General features: G+C 40.5%; 1 protein-coding gene across 4 annotated transcripts in view; it reads left to right on the forward strand.

Annotated features, from left to right (window-relative positions):
• The first annotated feature begins 285 nt into the window (after window positions 1–285).
• Ogt (O-linked N-acetylglucosamine (GlcNAc) transferase (UDP-N-acetylglucosamine:polypeptide-N-acetylglucosaminyl transferase)) overlaps window positions 286–25,253 on the forward strand; it is a 44,341-nt gene continuing 19,373 nt past the window's right edge. Inside the window, exons 1-10 of one of the 4 annotated variants that reach the window (XM_011247503.2) lie at window positions 286–385; window positions 493–597; window positions 3,281–3,431; window positions 4,222–4,465; window positions 12,415–12,483; window positions 15,899–16,015; window positions 21,527–21,606; window positions 23,634–23,829; window positions 24,118–24,258; window positions 24,919–25,019. In XM_011247503.2, coding sequence (XP_011245805.1) covers window positions 561–597; window positions 3,281–3,431; window positions 4,222–4,465; window positions 12,415–12,483; window positions 15,899–16,015; window positions 21,527–21,606; window positions 23,634–23,829; window positions 24,118–24,258; window positions 24,919–25,019 — 1,136 coding nt within the window. In that variant the 5' untranslated portion in view covers window positions 286–385; window positions 493–560. Of the gene's footprint in view, window positions 598–3,250; window positions 3,432–4,221; window positions 4,466–12,414; window positions 12,484–15,898; window positions 16,016–21,526; window positions 21,607–23,633; window positions 23,830–24,117; window positions 24,259–24,918; window positions 25,020–25,253 lie in introns of all 4 variants that reach the window. The other 3 variants (XM_006527736.3, NM_139144.4, NM_001290535.1) reach the window with 3 other exon arrangements.

Here is a 25,253-nt window from a genome sequence, read left to right on the forward strand (position 1 = left end):
AACATCGACATCACTGACCAGGTAGTAGACTCGTACTTTAGCGCTTGCCAAAAAAAAAAAAAAAAAAAAAAAAAAAAAAAGTAATCGACGGGCGTTTTTTGCCCTTCCGCCTTGCTCTTAAAAACTTGCTGGCTCTTGCCCCATAGGGAGCCCTTAACCCGGAGTTGCCTAGACAGGGTTGTCGCATGCGCTCTCTACAGTCATGTTTGTCGCAATGGACCTTGGGCGGAAGGTTACGTAAGAGCAAATGACTTTGATTACAGTCACTTGGTCGGTAGTCTTGTTACGCGCTACCTCCGCGGGGTACTTGATTATAACAGAAAGTAGTTCCGGCTTGTGTTGTTTCGGTCGAGGAGCCCTCGCCGCCATTTCAAGACAGTGAGAGGTAGATGTCTACCAAGAGTTCCTAAGATTCGAGTTCAGTATTCTGTGCCGCCCCCTGAGCCCTTCAAAACACTGATACGGCTGCTGCCTTTTTTCTGCTACTTCTAGAACCATTCTTGTCAGTAGTGGCGGCAGTAGAAGTCAATTACCCCTTGTTCTATCTCAAGAAGCTCCAGATGGCGTCTTCCGTGGGCAACGTGGCCGACAGTACAGGTACTAGTGTCCCATTCTACTCTGGCAGACGTCCCTTTGGGGTCTGGCGCCGTCTTGTATCTTTCATTACTTCCCTCTGACCATCCCCATTACATCAGTGGCATTACTGAGCTCTCGAGTTCTACTGCTATCTGATCGGGTTTGGTGCTGCCGTCCGTTCGTAAACATTCTCTAGTTGCTTGCTTGCATTTTGCTTGCTTTGGGGGCTTTTTCGTTGTTGCTTTATCCCATCAGTGTTGTAGCCTTCTCTCTCGGGACGAATCTATAGCACACGTGCGCGCTTAGTGTGTCTTGGAATGGGCTGCATTGGAATCTCTGCAATTTCTGTCTCCCGTCGCAACTGTTTTCTCCCTCAATTTCAGCCCGTCGCTCCCTCCCGTGCGCTTCCACCTCCTCCCCAAAGCCCCTTTCCCTTAGCCACATTTGGTCCTCCTTTGCCAGGCTAGGGCGGGGATGCTATTTCGGTGTAATCCTAGCCTCACTTTGCATCAGGCATGACTAGCGAAGGCTCCTCGGTGTGCTTCCAAGTAGCACCAAGAAGAGCTACTTGAGCCCGCACCCCGCCGGGGCAGCGCCTTGTGTTCTTGGGTTGAGCGGCCCCGATTTAGGTTGGAAATTTCCAGGGGTTCTCTTAGCCATCACCCAATTGCACCCGCTGCCCCAGTACGGAGTTTCCTACCCTGGTCAGCCCTCCCTGCTTGTTGCAACCACACCCTTCCTCTGCGAACGTGCCAGCCCGACAGTCGTTTCTTATCCTCAGGGAAGAAACCACCTCGGTGTGTTGCTTGGCGGCGACCACCCTGCCCGCCCTCCTAATTCTCTTTCTTTGTGTTACTTTCTCTATGTATTCCTCCGCCATGGCCTCTGGGTTTTCATCCCCATTCTTTAGCCCAGTATCTCTTTATCCATAGGGTGTGCATTATTATTTCTTTTTTAAGTTTCCATCCTTGCTTGAAGAGTTTGTAAAGCAACTGGAGTGTAGCTGCACAAGTGCAAAGCGGTTGCCTCTTTTCAACGATGCATCTCCAAGCCTTTGCTACAGAAAATAAGAAAACAACCAAATTGTAGGAGTGTCCTTCAACTGCCTTTCCAGATTGAGGCTGTTTGGGGCGGGAGGGGATGGGGAACCAGGCTGCAGCTCTAAGGTTCCCGAGAGGTTATTGTTTCTCAGTGTCTAGGTTTTAGTTGACGATTTTGAATATTGTGAGATAAATAGATGACTCTAAAATAGTATCTCATCCTTAATAGATGGGAATGGGATCAAGATTTCCACCTTTCTGTTTCCCCATCATGATTTTCAAAAATGTAAGATTCTGTCGTAGGTTTTTGTAAGAACTTGCTCTTTTCTGACTGTTAACTTTATTTGAAGAAATGGTCATTTCCAGTATTAAAAGAGCAGATATGTGACTTTGGAAAGTGATAGGTAATGTGCTAAATTTAGGAGCTAGAAAGTGCTACGTTCTTGTCTAACATGTAATTTTCTAGTTGATCTTCTAGCTCCAACCTCAGATTTGGACACAAATATTTTTGGTCTTTGTTTTTGTGGTTAGCTGTGCAGAAATTGCTCTGGTATGGGAAAGCCTGGCTCAAATTTGAGCTTGTCCCCATGACCTTGGTTAAAATTAAGTACCAGGTCTGTGGTTTCCCATTCTAATCTCTAGAGTGTTATCCTTGAATTCCTAATAATGAATTATTGTGGAGATAAATGTTTACAGCCGAGCCTTAGGCGAGCACCTGGATTTTGGCTTTTATTATGTTAACTAAATCAAGTCCTTCAGAACAAAAGCATTTTTTGTTATTTATTATATTTTATCCCGTGTTTTATATTATTGCAGCATTTAAAAGCTTTTCCAATTGTAGATTGTTGCCTGGTTATTGAATAGGGTTGTTTTTAATGTCTTAGTACTTCTGTGAGAGCCATGAACACAGCAGAAAATGTAAGGCAGCGTGGGTGGGATTTAGCTAATTTGGGCTCCTGAGTCCTCTCCAGAAGAGGAACAACGTTTGGGTTTTTTGTTTAAAATGTTTGGCGAACCCATTATGAAATGCTTTAGCCCTTGACTGCTAAGTCATCTTGTTTATCAGCTGCTTGCTTTAAAAGTAACTCTTTGGCTTTCAGCCGGTTTCTTTAGGCTGGCTCTTTTTAAAAAAGAAAGCTGTAAAACTCACAAACATCAATATAAAGAGTTAAAGAGACACCTGGTGTCCCCACCCACACCGAGAGAGTTAGAATACACTCCACCTTGAAATGTGAGATGAAGTATTGTTAAGCGATAGGTTATTCTGACAATAAATCCTTGTAACTTCTGCAGATTTCATGTTTAATGTTTTGTGTCAGTATACTAAGTTTAGTGATTTTAGTGAATCTTCCTATGATTTGTAAGAAAAAGTACAAAATGTAAGAAAGGAATCTTTTCTGGAAGTCAATATTACTATGGGGTTTAGAAAAGGAAGCATTAACAATGGGCAGATTTGAAAGAGATCAATTCTGTAGACTGGGTTTTAAATAAAATGCAGAACACTCTGGTGCTTTACATAGTTTCAAGCATTTTCATCTTTAAGTTTAATTTACCATATTTTTACATTTTTTGGTTTGCATTTCTAACTTTTGTTTTCCCCCCTCCTTCCCTCAAATGTTTTGATGATTCTCCAGAACCAACGAAACGTATGCTTTCCTTCCAAGGGTTAGCTGAGTTGGCACATCGAGAATATCAGGCAGGAGATTTTGAGGCAGCTGAGAGACACTGCATGCAGCTCTGGAGACAAGAGCCTGACAATACTGGTGTTCTTTTATTACTTTCATCTATACACTTCCAGTGTCGAAGGCTGGACAGGTAGGAGATGCCGGGGTAACCTGCCTCTTGGTGCTGAGCTTAAAAATGCTAATTAAATATCTGAACTTCAGAGTTTTCCAGTGCTGGGTTTCATCTGAGCCACCAACGCAACATGTGCGCTCTTGTTCACTTTTGACATGCCTGGTTGCTAGTTTTCCCCCGTTTTGCGGGGGTGAACATATCATCAGTATGACTAGGGTCTTTTCCCCCAGATTTTGTCACTTGAGGATATTCTTTTCAGGTAATTATTCTTAGTGTACATCTGAGCATCCAGACCTGTCAGCTTGAGGGACTCTGGTAGGAGGGGCATATGTAGCTCAGATTGGAAATACCCTTATTAAATTGTTGTTGCTTTTAGCTAATTAATTGAATTAATGAAAAGAGAAGAATTTGTGCTATGGATATCTTAGTAAATTATCATTTTGGCACATTTAACATGAAGATGTGTGTTTTTAAATCTTTTTTTTTTCTGAAACAGGGTTGTGTCTTTAAATCTTGCCAACAAATGGAAAATGAGACTCATATGCTTTTTATTTTTAATCTTAATGATGTTATACAATGTGGCAGTTTGGTAGTAGATTTTAATAAGAATTTTCATACATAAGAACCAGCTTTCTTATATGAAATGTGGATACTGTAACCTTAGGAAAGTTTTAGTTTTCAAACTTTTTTCTGCTGTTTGCTAGTTAAAGGATAATGTTCCATAGCACAAGATTTTCCATTGCATATGAGCCATGCCTCCTTTTCTCTGACATGCATATCCATGCATCAACACTTTTTATTTTTCCAGATCTGCTCATTTTAGCACCTTGGCAATTAAACAGAATCCCCTTCTAGCAGAAGCCTATTCGAATTTGGGAAATGTGTACAAGGAAAGAGGGCAGTTGCAGGAAGCAATCGAGCATTATCGACATGCCTTGCGGCTGAAGCCTGATTTCATTGATGGTTATATTAACCTGGCAGCAGCCTTGGTAGCAGCAGGTGACATGGAAGGAGCAGTACAAGCCTATGTCTCTGCTCTTCAGTACAATCCTGTAAGTAAACGTTTATTAGTTGCTTTCCTTTCACAGCACTCCAGAAAACAAACAAGCATCGTTTGATACTTCAGATAATAGGGGTTTTTTTCATGAAAGTCAAGAGTTGAGAGAGATGTTTATATACTTGAAATGATGAAATAGCTTTGACTTAGTCTGCATGACATCAAAAAAAAATCGATTCTATTTAGGAAGTTAAAAAGCATAAAAATGCCGGGCGGTGGTGGCGCATGCCTTTAATCCCAGCACTTGGGAGGCAGAGGCAAGCGGATTTCTGAGTTCAAGGCCAGCCTGGTCTACAAAGTGAGTTCCAGGACAGCCAAGGCTACACAGAGAAACCCTGTCTCGAAAAAACAAAACAAAACAAAAGCATAAAAATTATCCTTACCAAAAAGTCTGACCAGTTATTTCTAATGCTAATTAAAACTTAACACACGTGATTTTTTTTTTTTTTTAAAGATTTATTTATTATTTTATGTAAGTACACTGTAGCTGTCTTCAGACACACCAGAAGAGGGAGTCAGATCTTGTTATGGATGGTTGTGAGCCACCATGTGGTTGCTGGGATTTGAACTCTGGACCTTTGGAAGAGCAGTCAGGTGCTCCTACCCACTGAGCCATCTCACCAGCCCGTGATTTTTTTTTTAAGATTTATTTTATATCTAAGGACACTGTAGCTGTCTTCAGACACACCAGAAGAGGGCGTCAGGTCTTATTACAGATGGTTGTGAGCCACCATGTGGTTTCTGGGATTTGAACTCAGGACCTTCAGAAGAACAGTCGGTGTTCTTACCCGCCGAGCCATCTATCTCTCCAGCCCCATACGTGATGGGTTTGTGTGTGTGTGCTGTTTTAATGAACTTGGATAAATTCTGATGGGTATTTATAGCAGTTAGTTGATTTTTAGGAATGATGGATAAAAGGTCTTAATCTGTAATATAAAATTTTTTAAAGGTGCTAGAATATTAGTAACTACAAAACGTTCTGAATACCTCCCCTCAGTATAGTCACAAGTAATAGAATTAAGACAATTACAGATCTAGACCAGACTTTGAATTAGCTCTTCAATTTTTTTAAAGTCTAAGTTACATGTGTTTTCGTGGAGAACAAGTATTAGAGTCTGTGAAAGATCAAAATATAGTGTGTAAAACAAAACAAAACAAAAGAAAAATTTAAAAAGCTACAGGATGTAAAAATTGCCCTGGAAACTGTTGATGGTAATGAAGGGAAGGTGGCTGTAAGCTTTTAAGAGGTAAGTAGTAGGGGTGGGGGATGGGTCTTGGCATGCACTTGAGTTAAGTTGACATTGAGCATGGAATCACCCTCGAAGTGCTTAATGATTAACTGCCATTATTGAAAGTCTTCTACAAGCTCAGACACTGCTGCTTCAGATAAATGTCCTCTGAGTCTTTACCATGATCCTTTGGTGAGGATGGCATTATTTCTAGTTTTGCCAATATAAAATCCCCAGTAGGCTTTGGGTTATGTAAGGTTTTTGAGATCACATAGCTAGCTAGCAATGGAGAAGTGGATGTTGAAACTTGAAGTTGAATTATCAAAGCAAATGTTGACATGAATGAAAAATGAAAGCTAAAAAGGGCCTTCTTTGCCCCAAAGCAGCCATTGAGCACAGCCTGGAAACCATTAGACATATAAGCCTGCCTCTTGACTCTAATTTTATAGTTTAGGAAACTGAAGCTTATTTTAGTAGTTTGCCAAAACTCTGTGATCATTTTTCATCTTAATAACTTTTTAGTAATCATTTTGAAAGTTAATTTTGAAAATTAAATTCTATTGTTTTATTTCAAAAAAGAAGATTAAAAAATCACTGTGGAATGCTATTTTAACTTTCTAGATGTTCTGTATAGAGCTTGAGTCAGGGCAAGCACTCATTTGAGTGGCTACCTTTAGTTCAGCTAAATGGCGCTTTTTTTTTATTTGTGAGTTCATTATAATAAACACTTTTTATTCATTGCTTTTTGATCTAGTGAGAAATTGCATAGACTTGGAGATAATTAGAGCAATTTCTCGTGTGTTCTTTCAGAGATATTCAGTGTATATTTGAACTTAGAATGTATTTGTAATTAGTTTTAGGCAGCTAACCTTGAATGTGTTGCCTGTGGGGTTTGGACTTAATTCTTCCTAAGGCACAAGCCTTTCTCTTGTGTGCCCAGTTGTCACAGGATAGTACATTCTTTTCCTTTAGTAATCAGGTTTTTTTGTTTGTTTGTTTTTTGAGACACGGTTTCTCTGTGTAGCCCTGGCTGTCCTGGAACTCACTCTGTAGACCAGGCTGGCCTCAATCTCAAGAGATCTGCCTGCCTCTGCCCCCCAAGTGCTGGGATCAAAGGCATGTGCCACCACGCCCAGCTTCACGGTTTTGTTTTTCCTTTACCTCTTGACTTTGTAAACTTCAGCTTGACTTCTCTTGTATAGTTGTAATCTTGGTTAAGTTAACTCTGTTAATTTATTTTGAGAGGGGATCTTTCAAATAGGTCTCTGTTAGTCAGGTTGGCCTCCAACTCACCAAGTAGCTGAGGGTGACCTTGAACAAGGTAGCTCTCCCGGCCCTCTTCCCCAGGGCTGAGATTATCGAGCGTCACACCCAGTTTATGTGGTACTGTAGATAGAACCCAGGACTTTGTTGCACAGTAGATAAGAACTTTTCCACCAGAGCTAGATCCCTAGGGCCCTGGCTCAGGTTTTTCGTTGCCTGTCTGTGTGGTAGAGCAGTTAACTTTGTTGACAATATAACACAGGATTATATTGAGAAGGGAAAATTAAAGTGAGAGAGGAAGCCGTACTACTTTGTAAATATATGCTATGTATAGTTTATGTTATTAAATATCTGACCTATTAATGAAACAGTGTACAGAGAGGTGCTTCTTTATTTCGCTGTTCTTCACAATAATAATGAAGGTGGGGTTCCGTGAACTCTCTGGATCTCACCGAAATGCACCACAGTGGTTGTGTTTAAAGTTTTCACATATCTAATCCTAACTAGATGAAACTTCGTATCAAGTGCCCGTTACCAGCTCAGTGCTGCCTGGGTTTTGAGTGTTTCTTACAGTGTGTTCTTTGTGCTTTATGCATTGATACTCTGGTATGGGCTGGAATCGGTGGTGCTGTTTACAGTCTGAAAATTAAAGAAACTCAGGTTATTTTGGTTCTGTAGAAGTGAAAAATTAAAGCGTCAGGCTCATTTTACTGGTTTTCAGCAGTGCTTCTTTTGTAAGTTTATAGATGAACCAAGGTAAAAGCTAGTTTGTGACTTGATTATAGAAGTTAGAGCTGTTTCATTTTTTTTTTCATATTTGGAACTGCCTTCTGTAATGCTTTATGGCTTAATAGATTTGCTGAAACTTTAGCTTGTCATATTTTAAGGTGCTGTTTCTTCTGGTGTTCTCTTAGAATTGCCCGTACTTGGCAATTCCTTTACAAATTATGCATACATTTCTTTGTGTGATAGCTGTGAGCCTGAATTGCTGTTGCTAAGCTGTTGAGAAGCTGTTTCTGCTTTGATGGTAGACACACTGTGCTGAGAGCCGCTGCCATCCCACTGTGTAGTAGTATCCTGTTGGTTTTTTTTGTTGCCAGAGTCCTAGCTAGCTAATGGTGAGGAAACCTTTCATTGCTACTTGTCTCCACTCTGCTTTTTGTTAAGGTTGTTTGGCTAGGGTCACATTGGAATATTCCAGTGCCGATTGTTGTGTCCGAAGCTTGGGGAGAGATTGGAGAATGTGTTCTGGAGGGGTTATCATGTGAGACAGACCTGACCCATGAAGGAGAAAAAGGATGAAAACTCCTTGGGTGATTATTGTTGGAGAGTATTAATCAGAAGGTTCCCTTGAGAGGCTGCTAAGAACCTAAGCATTCTGTAGGATGGTAAACAGTAAGTAGACTCACCAGGCTCAAGTGCCGAGTCAAGTAACGAGGAGTGAGTGTAGTAGAGCAGAGTCGATTGGAAGATCTCAAAAAGAATAGAGGCTGTGGAGTTTGTTTTTTGCTTTTTGTTTTTTTTTTTCGAGACAGGGTTTCTCTGTGTAGCCCTGGCTGTCCTGGAACTCACTCTGTAGACCAGGCTGGCCTCGAACTCAGAAATCCACCTGCCTCTACCTCCCAAGTGCTGGGGTTAAAGGCGTGTGCCACCGCTGCCCGGCACAGCTGTGGAGTTTGAGTTTAATTTGAGAGGCAGTTGAGAAGCACTGTAGGTTCTTACTGGCCTGGTTTTCCTCTATGTGTACATATGTAGAGGAATGTTAAGGGGGTCCAAGAGGTGGAACATTAAGAGGAAAATTGGGAAGCACTTATATTAGGGAGGGATAATTTCTGATTCTTTCTTTACCTTCACACATACTGGGTTTTTCCTTGTTTTTGATACCCTGTTCCTTTTTTTTGTTTTGTTTTGTTTTTGTTTTTTTGAGACAGGGTTTCTCTGTATAGCCCTGGCTGTCCTGGAACTCCCTTTGATACCCTGTTCCTTTGTTAAGTCTCTACTCAGCTATGAAGGCCCAGCTTAAATCTCTCCTTTGAATGTGTTTAATTTATTTTCCTTGGTATTAGGTATATTATTAAATCAAGGTTTTCATGAAAGTTACTAAGGATGGGCAGAACAAGCCAGGTTTAGGAAAGTGATTCTCTTAGTATTATTTTGATTTGACAGATAAAGCTGAATCTGATGCAGAGTTCTGAATGGATTCTTTTTGAGAATTGTAGCTTTCTTATATTTATTACATGTATGTATGCACATGAATGAATGTCTAGATTTGGTTTTCATGGTTATGTTTACTTTGGTTTTTAAAATACTGTTATGTGTATGTGTGTTATATCTGTGGACATGACTGTAGTGTTCTTGGAGGCTGGAAGGAGGTGTCAGATAACCTGGACCTGGAATACTAGACAATTTATAGCTGCCTTATATGGCTGCTAAGAATTGAACTCAGTCCCCTGGAAGAGCAGCATGTGCTAGTAACCATTGAGCCATTCTGCCAGTCCTGTTTTGCTGTTTTTGAGACTGATTCTCACTTAGTGTAAGCTAGCCTTGAACTGATTATATAACTGAGAATGACCTTGAATTTGTGATTATCCTGCTCCCATGTGCTGGGATTATTGACAAGTGCCACCATGCCAATTGAAAGATAGTTATTTTGTTTGTATTTGTAATACCAGGGATCAAACTCAGGGCACGTGTTCTGCCCTGGGGCTCTACTTCTTTCAGCCACTCTACCCTTTTACTTAATAGGACATGTTTTGCCTTTTCTTTTCTTTCTTTTTTTAAGACATTCTAATATCTTTTATATATATATATATATATATATATATATTTATTTATTTATTAGGTATTTTCCTCATTTACATTTCCAATGCTATCCCAAAAGTCCCCCATGCCCTCCCCCCCACTCCCCTACCCACCCACTCCCACTTTTTGGCCCTGGCGTTCCCCTGTACTGGGGCATATAAAGTTTGCAAGTCCAATGGGTCTCTCTTTCTGTTGATGGCCGACTAGGCCATCTATGTTTTGCCTTTTCTTAAAGTGGACTTACTATTTTACTGTAACCTTGAAGGTATTTATATTCTCATCTTTTTACAGCTCTGAAGAGCAAACATGGGGCCTTTGGCATGCTAGTTAATTTTTCTACCAATTGACCTACATTGCTAGTCCATAAGATAATCTGTTTTTGTTGTAGTATACTGTGATGAATGTAGATGAGATAACTAAATAAATATAGATAATCATCCATCTAAGAGTTTGTAGAAATGAACTGGTAAAATTATGTAACAGTGGGTAAAAATATATAGATGAGGCTGGAGAGATGGCTCAGTGGTTAAGAGTACTGATAGCTCTCCTTGAGGTCCTGAGTTCAATTCCCAGCAATCACATGGTAGCTCACAACCATCTGTAAAGGGATCTGATGCCCTCTTCTGGTGTGTCTGAAGGCAGCTACAGTGTACTCACATACATAAAAAAATGAATAAATCTTAAAAAATACAGCCACTAGACAGTTGTTATGATGATTCTGAAATTTATGGCTCCGAGCAGCCATAGAAATTGGGGAAAGTCAAGAGATGCTTATTACCCGCAAAAGTAGAAGGAACTTGTATAAACACATTGGATTGGATATTTAAACATAGCCTGACAAAGAGAGGGTTACCTTTAAGGTTCAAAGGAGGAAGCCTACACAAAGTAGATAGTAAGATTATAAAATTCATTATTTCTCAGAATACAAATAGGATTCCAAAGTGCTTAAAGTAATCACAGAAGATGATTAGACTGTAATAAGATTAAAGGTACCTGTGAATTGTTCGATTATTTTTTCATTCATTCATTCATTCTTCACTCATCTATTTAGAGTGTGATTCTGTAGTGCAGGCTAGCTTGGAACTTAATATGGTAACTCTTAGAGTGAGGGTAGGGGCTTGAACTCACGACGATATTCCTGCCTCAGTTTCCCAAGTGCTGGAATTACAGGTGCATGCTACGGTACCTGGCACACATTGATGATTTGGGGATTAATGTCAGCCTATGCTTAAGGTTGTGAGAAGATAGACCTACTCTTCAAAGCATCAGTCACTGCCTGAGGGACAGCACTAATTAAGGTGGATCATGGAATTGTCCCAGTTTAGCCAGCCATTATGTTATTGGCAGACTTCTTGGTTCATCCAGCGTTTGACAATGTACAGTACAGAAACAGCTTCATCAGTAAAGCTCACCCATTCTGTAACCCATTATATACAGTTGCTAGAAAAATAACATACATGATAATTCTTTGGACTATTTGGTAAAATTTCACTTTGTAGGATTTAGTTGAAGGTTCTTTCACCCACATGACAGTTCGGGATGATAAACGTCCTTCATGTTGCCATCATCTCTGCTTGTTAGTGACTGAAAAATTCCACTGACAAAAGCAGACTTTGCAAGTAAAAATTTCAGCTTACTGTCTGTTGAGCATGGCATACTGATGAACGGACTGGTAAGTCAGAGGACTAGCAACACAATTGAGCTGCTAATAAAAAGCAAAGTCAACCGCTTTTCATTATTCACCCACTCAGCTCTGATGGCACTTAATATTAATGAGGAATCTAGTGGCAGGTGGCAGGATTGAGGCTGTGGTTGGATGGTAATCCTTCTGCCTAGGCATGAAATGAAGTCAAGGTTTCTAAATAAGCCTGAGAGCCAAAGGGTTGGTTTGTTGACAGGTAATCACTTGCTAAGTGGAGCACTGTGTCTCCCCCCCCCCCCTGGAAAATTTCTGGTCCTTGATATAGGAGTGATTCATCATAACCTTGAATAAAACAGTTGAATAAATATTCAATCATTTTTTTTTCCAAAGGGTGACGTTTGGAGAGGAGAGAGGCTCTAGAAAGGTCTTGTAGTCTTGTGTTTGAAACTGATGAGGCCAAATGCATTTGAAAGGATGCTAGACAATAGTGTCATATGCAGATCTCTCAGCCAGGACCTGAACCGCAGCTGATAGCAAAACACATTTATATCTGTGCAGCTAAAGGTAGTATTCAGGGCTGGAGAGATGGCTCAGTGGTTAAGAGCACTGACTGTTCTTCCAGAGGTCCTGAGTTCAATTCCCAGCAACCACATGGTGGCTCACAACCATCTGTAATTGGAACCAATGCCCTCCTCTGGTGTGTCTGAGGAGAACCACAATGTAGTCACATACATAAAATAAATAAATCTTAAAAAAATGATAGTATTCATACTAAGAAGAGAAATCAATTCTGTAAATAATGTATTTTAAGTTCAGGTTAGGATTTTACCATCCAATTAGTTTTGCATTTTCTGGGAAATAGATGATTAGCTGTGGGCCTACACTTACGTTTGTCAAGTGCTGCTTTTAATTGACATTGAAACAACAGAGCTCGATGCATAGATGTAATTGTTGGGGTTTGTGGATGAGGAAACAGCATAATTAATGATACTGTCTCTGGGTTTCTAGGATTTGTACTGTGTTCGCAGTGACCTGGGGAACCTGCTCAAAGCCCTGGGTCGCTTGGAAGAAGCCAAGGTAGGTGTTTGCTAGAACACATTTAAGCATTAGTTATGAAAACCTGTACCTTTTGCCAAGTCTTCAACTCTTCATTGAGCTATCTTCACAAAATAGTCCTATGAAACTGAGAAAAACTGTTGGCATGACTTGCCTCAGACTAGAGCAGGACTGGGCTTTTGGCATAATCTGTTCTAAATCTGGGGGTAAAGCAAGACCGTGAGCATTGTGGAGCCTTTCTACTGAGTTAGATCATCTTTAATAACATTGGGCTCCATCATGATCTTATGTGGGAATCAATAACATTCCTTCAAATCTGAGGCTTGCCTGCTAGTGACAAGCAGAGTGCCTGTGATTTGGCTCAAGACGCCTATATGATGCAGGTGCCATTGAAAACGCTGCTCTTCTAAGTCCTTTGTGGCTTGTAAGTGGAGAAGAATTTCATCCAAATGTTACCCTGTAATACTGGCATTTAAAATTCTTATTTAACCTTCCTCCCTTCATCTTCCTCACCCTTTTACAGTGGAAGAAAGGCTGTTAAAACATTGCAAATTAATAATTGGAACATCCTGCCCCTCTTGTCCCCACTTCCTCCTCAAATTCCTTTCCCCCTTTCCCCCAGTCCTAGTTGTCTATCTTTTTTTTTCTTCCTCACTTCCTTTTCTTTTATCCTCCCCCACCCCACCTCCTTTAAAAAAAAAAAAAAAGTCAGAAGGACAAAGCTGGTTTGTTTGGGAAATGGACTGATCGAAAGAAAACTTGCCAAAGTGGCAAGGTGGCTTTTAGCATTCTGTGTTTCCAAATAATGAATTTGAACACCAGGTTGGGTTAATTAAAGCTTTTGGTATAATTTACAATTAAATTTATAAATGCAGTTGTCTTGTTACAAGCCACCTTACGCAACCGCGCTGCAGGGGTGAGGAGTGGGGAGAAACCAGAATGCTTCTGAAACTCCCACCTGTTGCTCTGAGCCCCACGCGCATGCTAATGCGTGGAGTGTATGCGCAGCGTAGCTGTCTGTTTGACTGCTCATCCAGGGAGGGCGAAGGCTTTTCAGCAGCACCTAATGTTTAAAAAGGCACTAGTTTTAAGTGCATAACTTCATCAATTCTGCCAACACTGTGGATTAACCTTCTGTAGGTTTCCAGCTGATAAACTATGTTAATTTCAATCTTAGCTGATAAAGCGATTGGTAATTTCCTGAACAAATATTTGCTATGCTCCTATCAATTGTCACCCCACCAAGCGGACAGCTAACATGAATTGCACTTCACTGCAGCTTTAGACATCGGTTTAGGCTGAGACGTTGCGCCTGCCTTAGGTTGCTGACTTCTTTATTTCAGAGCTCTGGAGACACCTAGTTTGAAAAATGTCATTCTGTTTTTTTTTTTTGTTGTTTTTTGTTTTTTTGTTTTTTGTTTTTTTTTTTTTTTGTGAGAACTTAGTAAACCAGAAAATACTCTTGAGTGAAATGCAATGTGTTTCTTTTGTAATCAGTGCATTTGAAAATTCAAGCCAGCATATATTCCTAGTAGATGGAATCAAAATTAAGTTGTCTTTAAAGAAAGTGAAGAGCCTTTCTTCCAGCAAAACTCCCTGCTGTATGCAATAGCCCTGATTAACCCTCTCCCTTCTGCATGTTTCCCATGTTACAGACTTGAGACTGTCCTCATTCCCATATGTAATAGACATCCAAAGAATTTCAATTGCTTTGTTGAACTTTTACTAATGATCTTGTTTTTATTTTCTCTCTTGTTTTTGGTTTTTCACCATTGATATTGTATTTAGAAGGTTTCAGGTGGGTGAAACCTCCTATTCCATGCGTAAGGTGCCTCGCTGAAGGGAGCTCGAGGCCTGGATCTAGGGCAGACACACAACCTCCTCCTCCTCTTCCAGCAAGGAACGCACCGAAAAGTCACATGATGAGAAATATGGTAACGGGTTTGTAACTGCCACAGCAAAACAATTTGCCTCCATGCCTGAATCTTCTGTCTTGTGGCTTCAGAAACAGCTTAAAATAATTTTATTTACAAGCAAGTTATGTAAAAGAATGTTTTATACTATAGCCACAATTCTGTCAAAAATAAGTAAAAGTTAATTAAGATATTAAAATTATTAGATAATTTACTAGTAAAAGCTTCTAACTCTTCTTGTTGTTCATTTTTTTTCCTTTTTCTTCTTTGTTTGGATTGCAGCATTCTGCTCTTCTGATGATGCGCTGTGACCCTGCAGTAGCGCAAAGGCTGCGCAGCGTTAATGCGCATTGCGTGCGAATGAGCCCCTGTGAACGGTTGACTAGATGAGTAATCTGATTGACTGGCTCTCACAGTCCTATTCTGTAGCCTTTTTGGATAAAATTGGGTTTTAACGTACCTTGAGTCCAACTAATCTCATTAAGCAAATATTCTCTATGGGCCTGTCTAGTAGATTAATGGAATCTGGTTGGCCGTTTGCTGCGTCTAGGGGTGTTCTATGTAGCGCAGCAGTTCGCAGCGATTGCGCAGTGCGATGCTGTTAGGTGGCGCCAGCGATGTTTGCGCTTGCATTACAGGGACCTCAACCTAGGTGCAATCCTGTCATGTGAGGTTTTATTTTCTTTCTCCTCAGAAGAGAGAGAGGTGTTGTGAGTCTGAAACTTAAAGCCTAAGTGATAACGACGGACTTGGCAGACACATTTTTGTATGGCTCAGTAGCTTGCTTTTGGTCATAAGAATGTGAGCAGCAGGTCCTCAGCTTTTTGTTTTTCTAACAGAATGCATGGTGAGAGATGAAGGCTTGGGGAGGTTGTATAGGAAAGCACCTTTGTGCAGCACTGTGTAGCTGAGGATGAGCCCGGACTTAACGCTCATCCTGCCTCCACCACCTTAGTGCCTGTCCCCCACGCCCAGTTGAAGAAACCTGTTTTCTATTTTTCTGTTTTTCTTGATTATGAAATTTGGGTGGTTTTTTGTTTGTTTGTTTTTGTTGTTTGCTTTGGTTTTGATTTTCCTGTGATGTCTTACTTAGCGCTTTTCAAAAATAATACATTTTGGGAAATGTGGGCTGGGGAAGCTTAGACTTCATGTGTCCTCTTGATCATCAATCTCTAGGGCCCATATAGGTGTTCAGATAAGAGGAGTCTGGCATTACTGTTTAGCAGCACCCAACCTTTCAGATGAGTCCCGGGATAAGGATTGCTCTTTGGTTGGCAGAACTGAACATGGTGGTTTGCACTTGGGTTCTGGTGGCGCAGGCGCAGGAGCAGCCAGCTGTGGCAGCGCATTAGTTTTGGCGCAAGCGAGCCTATGCTGCAGGGTCACTTTTGGCTGGTCAGAGAAGAAATAATGATATCATCTTCTTCCCCCTCCCCAATCTTTTTTTTTTTTCCCCTATACAAATTTTCCCCTTTCCCCTTATCTCCTTCCCCTCTCGTCTTCTTTCATTAAACCCTCCTAAGGCATGTTATTTGAAAGCAATTGAGACGCAACCAAACTTTGCAGTAGCCTGGAGTAATCTCGGCTGTGTTTTCAATGCACAAGGGGAGATTTGGCTGGCTATTCATCACTTTGAAAAGGTTAGTCATTAATAATTGGTATTTTATGAAATGTTTATAGGTACAGGACATTCTTCCTAGAATAAAACAATAGGCATTTACCTAACCAGCTATGTAATATTTTTGTTTTCTTGACAGTATTGTAGCATTTGCAGATTGTATATGATATGACAGTTTCTGAGATTGTACTGAGAGTATACTACAGTAATTGAAAATATTGTAGTTTGGTGTTTTTGAGAGAAGGTCTCACTCTGTATGGAATGGCTTGGAACTTCCTGTGTGGCTCAGGTTGGCCCTCAGCCTAGTGACAATCATCTTCAGCTTCTGAGCGCTCAGATTACAGACATGAATGAACTGCCCCTATCTGGTTTTAAAATGCCATTTCCCCTAAAAGAAGTAGGTATGTCTTCAGCGTGAAGCAGTGCTTAGGGGCTGTAGAGGGATCCATTGTGAAGAATGACATGAGGGAGAGGAGGAGGCTTTCGAAGGTCCTGAGAAAAAGGCTGATTCCAAGGTTGGAATAGGAAATAATACAGCATTGTCTGCAATCACTTGTCAGACCAGAAAGCAAGGAAGTACCTACCTATTTACTTATTCATATACTTGTCTTGCTTTTCTTTTTTTTTTTCTTAAAAAAAAAAAGTCCCATATACTTGAGTTCAACATTTTAAAGTTTATTTTTACTTTTTATGTGTGTATAAGTGTTTCTGTCACCATGTGGGTGCTGGGAACTGATTTAACCTCTTCAGTGCTGGTATTAGACGTAGGTGCCACCACATCTGGCAGTTTTGGTCTTCTTTTTTTGGTTTTTCAAGACAGGGTTTCTCTTTGTAGACTACGCTGGCCTCAAACTCAGAAATTTGCCTGCCTTTGCCTCTCAAGTACTAGGATTAAAGGCATGTGCCACCACTGCCCGGTATTTTGGTCCATTTAAAAAAAAAGATTTATTTATTTATTTTATGTATGTAAGTATCCTATATGTAGCTGTACAAATGGTTGTGAGCCTTCATGTAGTAGTTGGGAGTTGAATTTTTTAGAAGCTCTGCTTGCTCCTGTTGGCCGTGGTTGGCCCTGTTCACTCAGTCCCTGCTCCAGCCCAAAGATTTATTTATTATTATATGTAAGTACACTGTTGCTGACTTCAGATGCACCAGAAGAGGGCATCAGATCCCATTACAGGTGATTGTGAGCCACCATGTGGTTGCTGGAATGCTGGGGAAGGTAAAACTCAAGTGTGGAGTCTAAATAAATATCGGGCTGGGGAAGGTAGAGAGGTAGTAGGATTCTTTGAATGCAGTGGCCAGCCAGCTAGTCTAGCCAGCTAGGTGAGATCCGGGCTCAGTGAGAGACTTTGGCTCAAAGACAGTGTGAAAAATGGTTGAGGAAAGCAGCCCCAATCTCCGCATCCACATACATGTATAGGTATACATATGCATAAATGTGTACATCTACTACATCAAACAGCGTGTGCAACACACCCTTCCCATTCAGCAGTTTCACAGAAACAGTAGAAAGGTAGGTAACAGGTTCTAATGGGGATAGGGTTGAAGTAGGGACATCAAAATATTGCTTAAAGGCTATAAATTTGCAGTTGACTGTGGAATTAGTGAGTTATTTATTACACTGGATGGTGACCACATTTGTATGTATGATATATTTCAAAATTGCTACACATGGCTGTTTGAGCCCAGGAGTTCAAAGTGAACCTGGACAACATAAAAATTGTCTCACTTGACAAAATATACTGTGAAGAAAAAAAGCAAAGCAAAATAAAAATTCATATATGCTGGCACAGGCTAATTAATAATTCTAGTATTTGGGAACTTACAGCAGGAGAAATCAGAGTTCACAGCTGGCCTGAGCTATACAGAAGGATTCTATGACAAATAACATGAGAACAGTGAAATCTCTGAGGAGCACTAGTGAGGTGACTCAGTGAGTAACAGTGGTTGCTCTGTGAGCTTGACGACCTGAATTCAGTTCCCAGAACCCACGGTAGAAAGAGAAAACTACAGAGTGTCTTCAGACTCCCACATGTGCATTTAGCATGGATGTGTTCTGCCAGCCATATACACAGCAACAACAATAAAAAAATAATTATTTTTAAAAATTTTTAATATTTATTTATTTATTTGTTTGTTTATTTATTTATTTATTTTTGGTTTTCCGAGACAGGGTTTCTCTGTAGCCCTGGCTGTCCTGGAACTCACTCTGTAGACCAGACTGGCCTCGAACTCAGAAATCCACCTGCCTCTGCCTCCCAAGTGCTAGGATTTAATTAAAGGCATGCGCCACCACCGCCCGGCTAAAAAATAATTCTTAAAAGAATTTTAAAAAACCTTTCACATATATTTATTTGATACAGGCACGTAGCCTATACTGGCCTGGAACTGGCCTTTTGCCTCTACCTCCTCAATGCTAGGCATTTATAGGCACGCACTGCTAAGTCCAGGAAGAACAGAGATTTTAGGCAGGAAGTGGTGACACATGTCCTTGGTTCCAGCAAAGACAGGTGTATCTCTGAGTTCCAAGCTGACCAAGGCTTACCATTAGTGAGATCCTAGCTCAAACAAAAAAACCAAAAGCAATAGGTTTTTAAGTGTTCATACTTTTTTAAAAAAGGGAAGTTCGTGAGGGTAAGGTGATGAATATATGTATGACCTTGATTTATTTATTATTTGGTATTTATTTTACTTGTTTTAATTCATGAGAGGCTAGATAGATGGCTCAGGAGTTTAAGAACTTTGACTGGTTTTCTAGGGATCCAGGTTCAATTCCTAACATCCACATGGTAGCTTACAACCATTTGTAACTCCACTTTTAGGGGATCTTTGAAACAGGCTGTCTTGGAGCTTACCATGTAGACTAGGCTGGCCTAGGACTCAGAGCTATATTCCTTCATCTGTGGTTTTGATTGATCGTTTGATAGCATATACATAAATCAAACTATACTGTGCCCCGTAGATAACAATTTTTTTTTTGGTCAGGTAAAGCTTGTTTTTGTATGTAATGGAAGGAATCAAACCTAAGGCTTTACATCCTGGACAAGCATTCTACCATTGAGCTACACTCTGAAAAACTCTTTATAAATAATATTCTATGTAATATATGAAGGAATGGGCCGGGCTTGGTGGCACACGCCTTTAATCCCAGCACTCATGAGGCAGAGGCAGGCGGATTTCTGAGTTCGAGGCCAGCCTGGTCTACAAAGTGAGTTCCAGGACAGCCAGGGCTAAACAGAGAAACCCTGTCTCAAAAAAATAAAACAAAACAAAAAATAAAAATAATAAAAAAAATGAAGGAACAGTTGACTATTACCATTAGTAGGTTTAGGCATTTAACAGTGGCAAAGAAAGATAGCATTGGATGCTGTTCCTTGTGAATAGGACTAAATAATTCCATTGGTGAAGTTGACCCTCAAAGAAATGAGGGCTGAGTGTGTAGCTCAGTGGCAGAATGCTTGCCTAGCATGGGGATTACGAATCTACACACACACACACACACACACACACACACACACACACACAGAGAGAGAGAGACAGAGATAGACAGACACACACACACACAGAGACAGCTAGCTAGCTAGCTTGGGGAGGTATTGGGGGAGACACAGATAGGTATTGTGTTTCTAGTTTTAATAGTTTATGAGAGGCTAGATAGATGGCTCAGGGGTTTTAAGAACATTGGCTGATTTTTTTCCAGAGGACCCAGGTTTGATTCCTAGCCTGCATATGGAAGTTCCAACCATTTATGACTCTAGTCTCAGGGATCTGAAGCCCTCTTCTGTTCTCTAAGGGTAACAGGCACGCAAGTGCACAGATATACATGTAGACAAAACAAGTGAGACAAGGTCCTAGTTGTCCTAGAAATCACTATATAAACCAGATAGGTCTCTATGTAGAAGATAGCTGCCTTTGTCTTCTTAAGTTCTAAAGGAACTAAAGTCATATGGCACCACACAGGGATAATCTCTTCATCTAATTCTCACTGGTCTGAAACTTGATGTGTAAGACCAGGCTGGCCTGGAATTCACAGAATTCTACCCATCTCTGCCTCTGCCTCCCAAATGCTGGGATTAAAGGCATATCCCACCATGCCCTGCTCATTTTTAAAGTATGATAATGGTAGTGTGGTTATGTTGGAGTAAAAAACCAGTCTTGTCTCCTCCCTAGGATTCATAATTTTAAAGGAGATGAGATGTTTGAGATTTGCTTCAGAATTATCTGGAGAAAGAGGGGGGTAGGTTAGAATATATACTAAATAAAAGCCAACGTGATTTATGAATTAATAAAGATAGTAATTCAAGACATGTGTTTATTGTCTTCCCAGGTTTTGTGTGTTTTTTTAAACTTTCCATAGAAATGTATTTAAAAGGAGCAGGTGTGGTTCATGCCTATAATCTCAGGCCTTGGGAGGTTGAGGCAGGAGGATTGATTGCCGTGAGTCCTGGGCCACACTGTCTTATATAGCGAATTCTAAGATAGCCTGGGGCTGACAGCAGAGTTAGACTTTACCTCAAAACAAAAAGTTCAAATGGTTTTCAGGGTAGATATCTACGACTGTAGATAATCTAAGCTAAATTTGTCACATCTTTATCTAATAGAGACTTGTTTGTTATCTATGTAAAAGAAGTGTTTCTAGGAATCTTTAAAATATTTGAAAAGCTTTCAGTGTTTTAGTTAAATTTGCATTTACTATTCTAGAGGATTATCTTTCTAGGGCCTTAGCCCAGCATTCTACCATTGAGCTACTACTCCCCAGCGCCAGAACATCAGTTGCTTATTTTGTAAAAGTGTCTCAGAGAGCCCCAGGCTGCCTACAAACTTACTGTGTAGCTGATGGTGACCTGAACTACTGCATGCTCCTACTTAGACCTCCCAGCTGCTTGAATTACAGGTTTTTGCCATACTTGGCTTAATGTTCCAACTCTAATTACATATCTTACTGAGGACTTGCTGAGCTGTGTGTATGGAGTAGAGGAACATACATACTTAAGAGCTCACTGCTTGTTTCTACCACTATCTTTTAGAAGAGTTAAATTAACTGAAGACAATAGGGCCAAGCATTAGAAATACTTATATGGTAGCGCAAGCCTTTAATAGTAGCACTTGGGAGGTAGAGGCAGGTCTGAACTCAGGATCTCTGCAAGAGCAGTCAGTGTTTTGGTTTTGTTTGTTTTTATTTTGTTTTGTTTTTTGTTGTTTTTTTTTTTTTTTTTTTTTTTTTTCCGAGACAGGGTTTCTCTGTGTAGCTCTGGCTGTCTTGGAAGTCACTCTGTAGACCAGGTTGGCCTCGAACTCAGAAATTCACTTGCCTCTGCCTCCCAAGTGCTGGGATTAAAGGCGTGTGCCACCACCAACCAGCCAATCAGTGCTCTTAACTGCTGAGCCATCTCTCCAGCCCCACAAACTGAGTTTTATTCTAGAAACAAAATGTAATTGGATATTTAAAATTACTTCAGAATAAAAGCTGAATGAGAAGTTAATGTGATAAAATCCTATCTTTTTCTAACTGACTGTCTTCTAATTTTAGGCTGTCACCCTTGACCCAAATTTTCTGGATGCTTATATCAATTTAGGAAATGTCTTGAAAGAGGCACGCATTTTTGACAGGTAAGAATGTTATGTTTGATCAATTTCCTTGTCTTTCTAGTTTGGACTAAAATGTGGCAATAGCTTCCAGAAGGACATTTATCAGCGTGCTCTCCCCTCCTGCTTCGTCACACTCTATTTCACAGTTTGGTGACTTTTCTTGTTGGTTTTCCTGAATGCTTTTATCCTTACACTTAATTCAGTTGAAATTTCCTTTATTATAAAACTGTTAGATATGATTACCTTTTGGACTGAATTGTTTTCTTGATCTGATTAAGAAAGCTAAGTAAAACTTGACTTTTGACTTTCTTATTTAAAATCAGCTTTTCTTTTTTTCTTTCTTTTTTTTTTTTTTGATTTATTTATTTATTATATGTAAGTACACTGTACCTGTCTTCAGACCCTCCAGAAGAGGGAGTCAGATCTCGTTACGGATGGTTGTGAGCCACCATGTGGTTGCTGGGATTTGAACTCCGGACCTTTGGAAGAGCAGTCGGGTGTGCTCTTACCCACTGAGCCATCTCACCAGCCCCCTAAAATCAGCTTTTCTAATTTATGTGTGTGTATGTGTGTGTGTGTGTGTGTGTTGTATGTACAGGTGTGTGCAGGTGAATGGCACATGGGAGTCCTGAAGAGAACATTGGTGTCTGTCCCCATTGTATCATTTTGTACTTTATTCCTTTGAGGCATTCTTTCCTTGAACCCAGGGTTTACATTTTTGGCTAGGTTGCCAGTCAGTATACCTCAATGATCTCCTGTTGTAGTCCGGTGCTGAGGCTACATGCTTTTACATGGCCATACCTAGCTTGTTAGGTGGGTTCAGGGATCTAAACTCATAAATACACCAAAAATTCTTAACGACTGATCATCTCTCCAGCCACTTCATTTATTTTACTTTATGTGTATGGGTGTTTTACCTGCGTATGTATCTGTTGGCCATGTTGGGAAGCCAGAAGAGAAGGCCTCAGATACTCGAGAACTGGAGTTATACATGACTGTAGTTATACATGGCTGTGAGCTGCCATGTGGGTTCTAGGATTCCAACCAGGGTCCTCTGGGAGAGCAGCCAGTGCTTCTGCCCACTGAGTCAGCTCTCCCCAGCTCTCCAGCCTTTGGTAACTTTTTTGTTGTTAAAGGAAAGCCGAGCAGGAACACACAAATGTTTTTCTCTGAAAATATGTTTTATAGTCTGGCACTTGGGAGGCTGAAGCAGGAGGATTGCTGTGAGTTCAAGGCCAGGCCCTTGATAGAGTAAGAACCTTTCTCAAAAACCATCCTGGGCTTGGTTGTAGTTGCTCACACCTGTAATACTACCACTTGAGAGGCCAAGGGAGGAGGCTTGCTCAGAGGTGGAGGCCAGCTAAAGCTGAACAGTAAATAATCTTATCTTAAAAAAAAAAAACAAAAAACAAGGGGCTGGTGAGATGGCTCAGTGGGTAAGAGCACCCGACTGCTCTTCCGAAGGTCCGGAGTTCAAATTCCAGCAACCACATGGTGGCTCACAACCATCTGTAACAAGATCTGACGCCCTCTTCTGGAGTGCCTCTACTACAGTGTACTAACATATAATAAATAAGTAAATCTTAAAAAAAAAAAAGAAAAGAAAAAACAACAACAAAAAAATAAAACCCAACATATCCCAAAATAAAAACGCAGGGTCAACCATTTTTACTCAGTGGTAGAGCCCTTGTTTAGCATGCATGAGGCCCTAAGTTCAGTTCTTAGCACCACAAAAAATATATTTTATTAAAAATGAGATTTTGATATATAATAAATCATATCAAGTTAATTCTCATTAGTTAAAATTAATTGGCATTTCATTTAATAAACTATTAAGGTTAGTTGGGCGAGATGGCTCAGTGAGTAAAAGTGTAAGCCAGTGACCTGAGTTTGATCCCTGGAACCCACAATGGAACCAACTTCACAAAGCTGCCTTCTACTTGTGCACTGTGGTCCATGGCAACCTGTACACATATCAGAAACACTAATAATAATATGTTTAATTAGTTGCACTTTGTGTATATGTGTTTGTTTTTGTTTCCTCACAGAGCTGTCGCAGCTTATCTTCGTGCCTTAAGTTTGAGCCCAAATCATGCGGTGGTGCACGGCAACCTGGCTTGTGTGTACTACGAGCAAGGCCTAATAGACCTGGCCATTGATACCTACAGGAGAGCTATCGAACTGCAACCCCATTTCCCCGATGCTTACTGCAACCTAGCAAATGCTCTCAAAGAGAAGGGCAGTGTAAGGATTTTGCCTTATTTTTACTTCCTTGTTATGTGGTAGAAAAGAAGAGTCTTCATTCATATTACATACATATTAAGTATTGAGATGTACATATTAAGTACTGAGATGGTTATATTGATTTCCTTTGGAGTGTTGTTTGCTGGGCAGGAGGATACTGGAAAGTGTCTGTTTTCTGGTGTGTTCCCAACCATTAGACTCAATGATGCACCTACTTGAATTACTAGAATAACAGTGGTCTCTTTGATTCTTCTGTGTAGTTTCTGAATGGTTTGTTTCATTTTCCAGGTTGCTGAAGCAGAAGATTGTTATAACACAGCTCTTCGTCTGTGTCCTACTCATGCAGACTCTTTGAATAACCTTGCCAACATCAAACGGGAACAGGGCAACATTGAAGAGGCAGTTCGCCTGTATCGCAAAGCATTAGAAGTATGTTCAGTGCCGTGGCTGGAGGGTTTAGCCTAGCCTGTGTGACAATAGAGGGAAAGCAGTTGTTTGCCTGCCATTCACCTCTGGGTTGATTTTTATTTTATTTTTACTTTTGGTTTTAGTTTTGGATTTTGAGGCAGGGGTTTTCTGTGTAGCCCTGGCTGTCCTCGAACTCAACTGTGTAGGTCAGGCTGGCCTCAAACCCAGAGAGTCCTAAGTGTTGGGGTTAATAAAGGTGTGCCCAACCACTGCTCAGCTGCCATTCACCTCTTTAAGAGGATCATTCATTATTGATGTAAGGTCCTGTGGACATGTAAGACACCCCTATATTGAGCTCATTATGCATAGGTGAGATCTGCACAAAGATTGACCAGTAAGCTAAGTAAAGCTAGTGCAGTGAAGAACTCAGGCCTGTGTCTAGTGGTTAGTAGGTGTGGAGGTTGATAAAAGTGGCATTACTCAGCATGAGTAACAGGAAGAGAGGCATACCTCTCGTTTGAAATGAAGATTGGTATAAAATGGAGAAGCTGTAGAATTTGAGCTACTAGACTTAGAAAAGGCGGAGAGAAGTTGGGATACATGGGGACGTACTCAGGGCTGTGGGAGGTAAAGGAAGATTCTTTCTGCTATTTAATGTCCGCTGTGATCGGAACTCTGTAGGTCTTCCCAGAGTTTGCTGCTGCACATTCCAATTTAGCAAGTGTACTGCAACAGCAGGGCAAGCTGCAGGAAGCACTGATGCACTATAAAGAAGCCATACGGTAAGAAACTCAGAGCTGCTTTCTTTCTATTTTCATTTTTGAGATTATAATTATATCATTTTCTCTTTCCTGCCTCTCCAAAACCCTCCCATAAACCATACCTCCTTGCTCTCAAATCCATGGCCACCTTTTTCATGAATTGTTGTAACGCACATATATGTATATGTATTTATATGCATATATATTTCTAAATATAACTTGTACAACCTGCATAATGTTACTTGTGTGTATGTT

The sequence above is a fragment of the Mus musculus genome, chromosome X (assembly GCF_000001635.26).
Source record: "Mus musculus strain C57BL/6J chromosome X, GRCm38.p6 C57BL/6J".
NCBI lineage: Eukaryota > Metazoa > Chordata > Mammalia > Rodentia > Muridae > Mus > Mus musculus.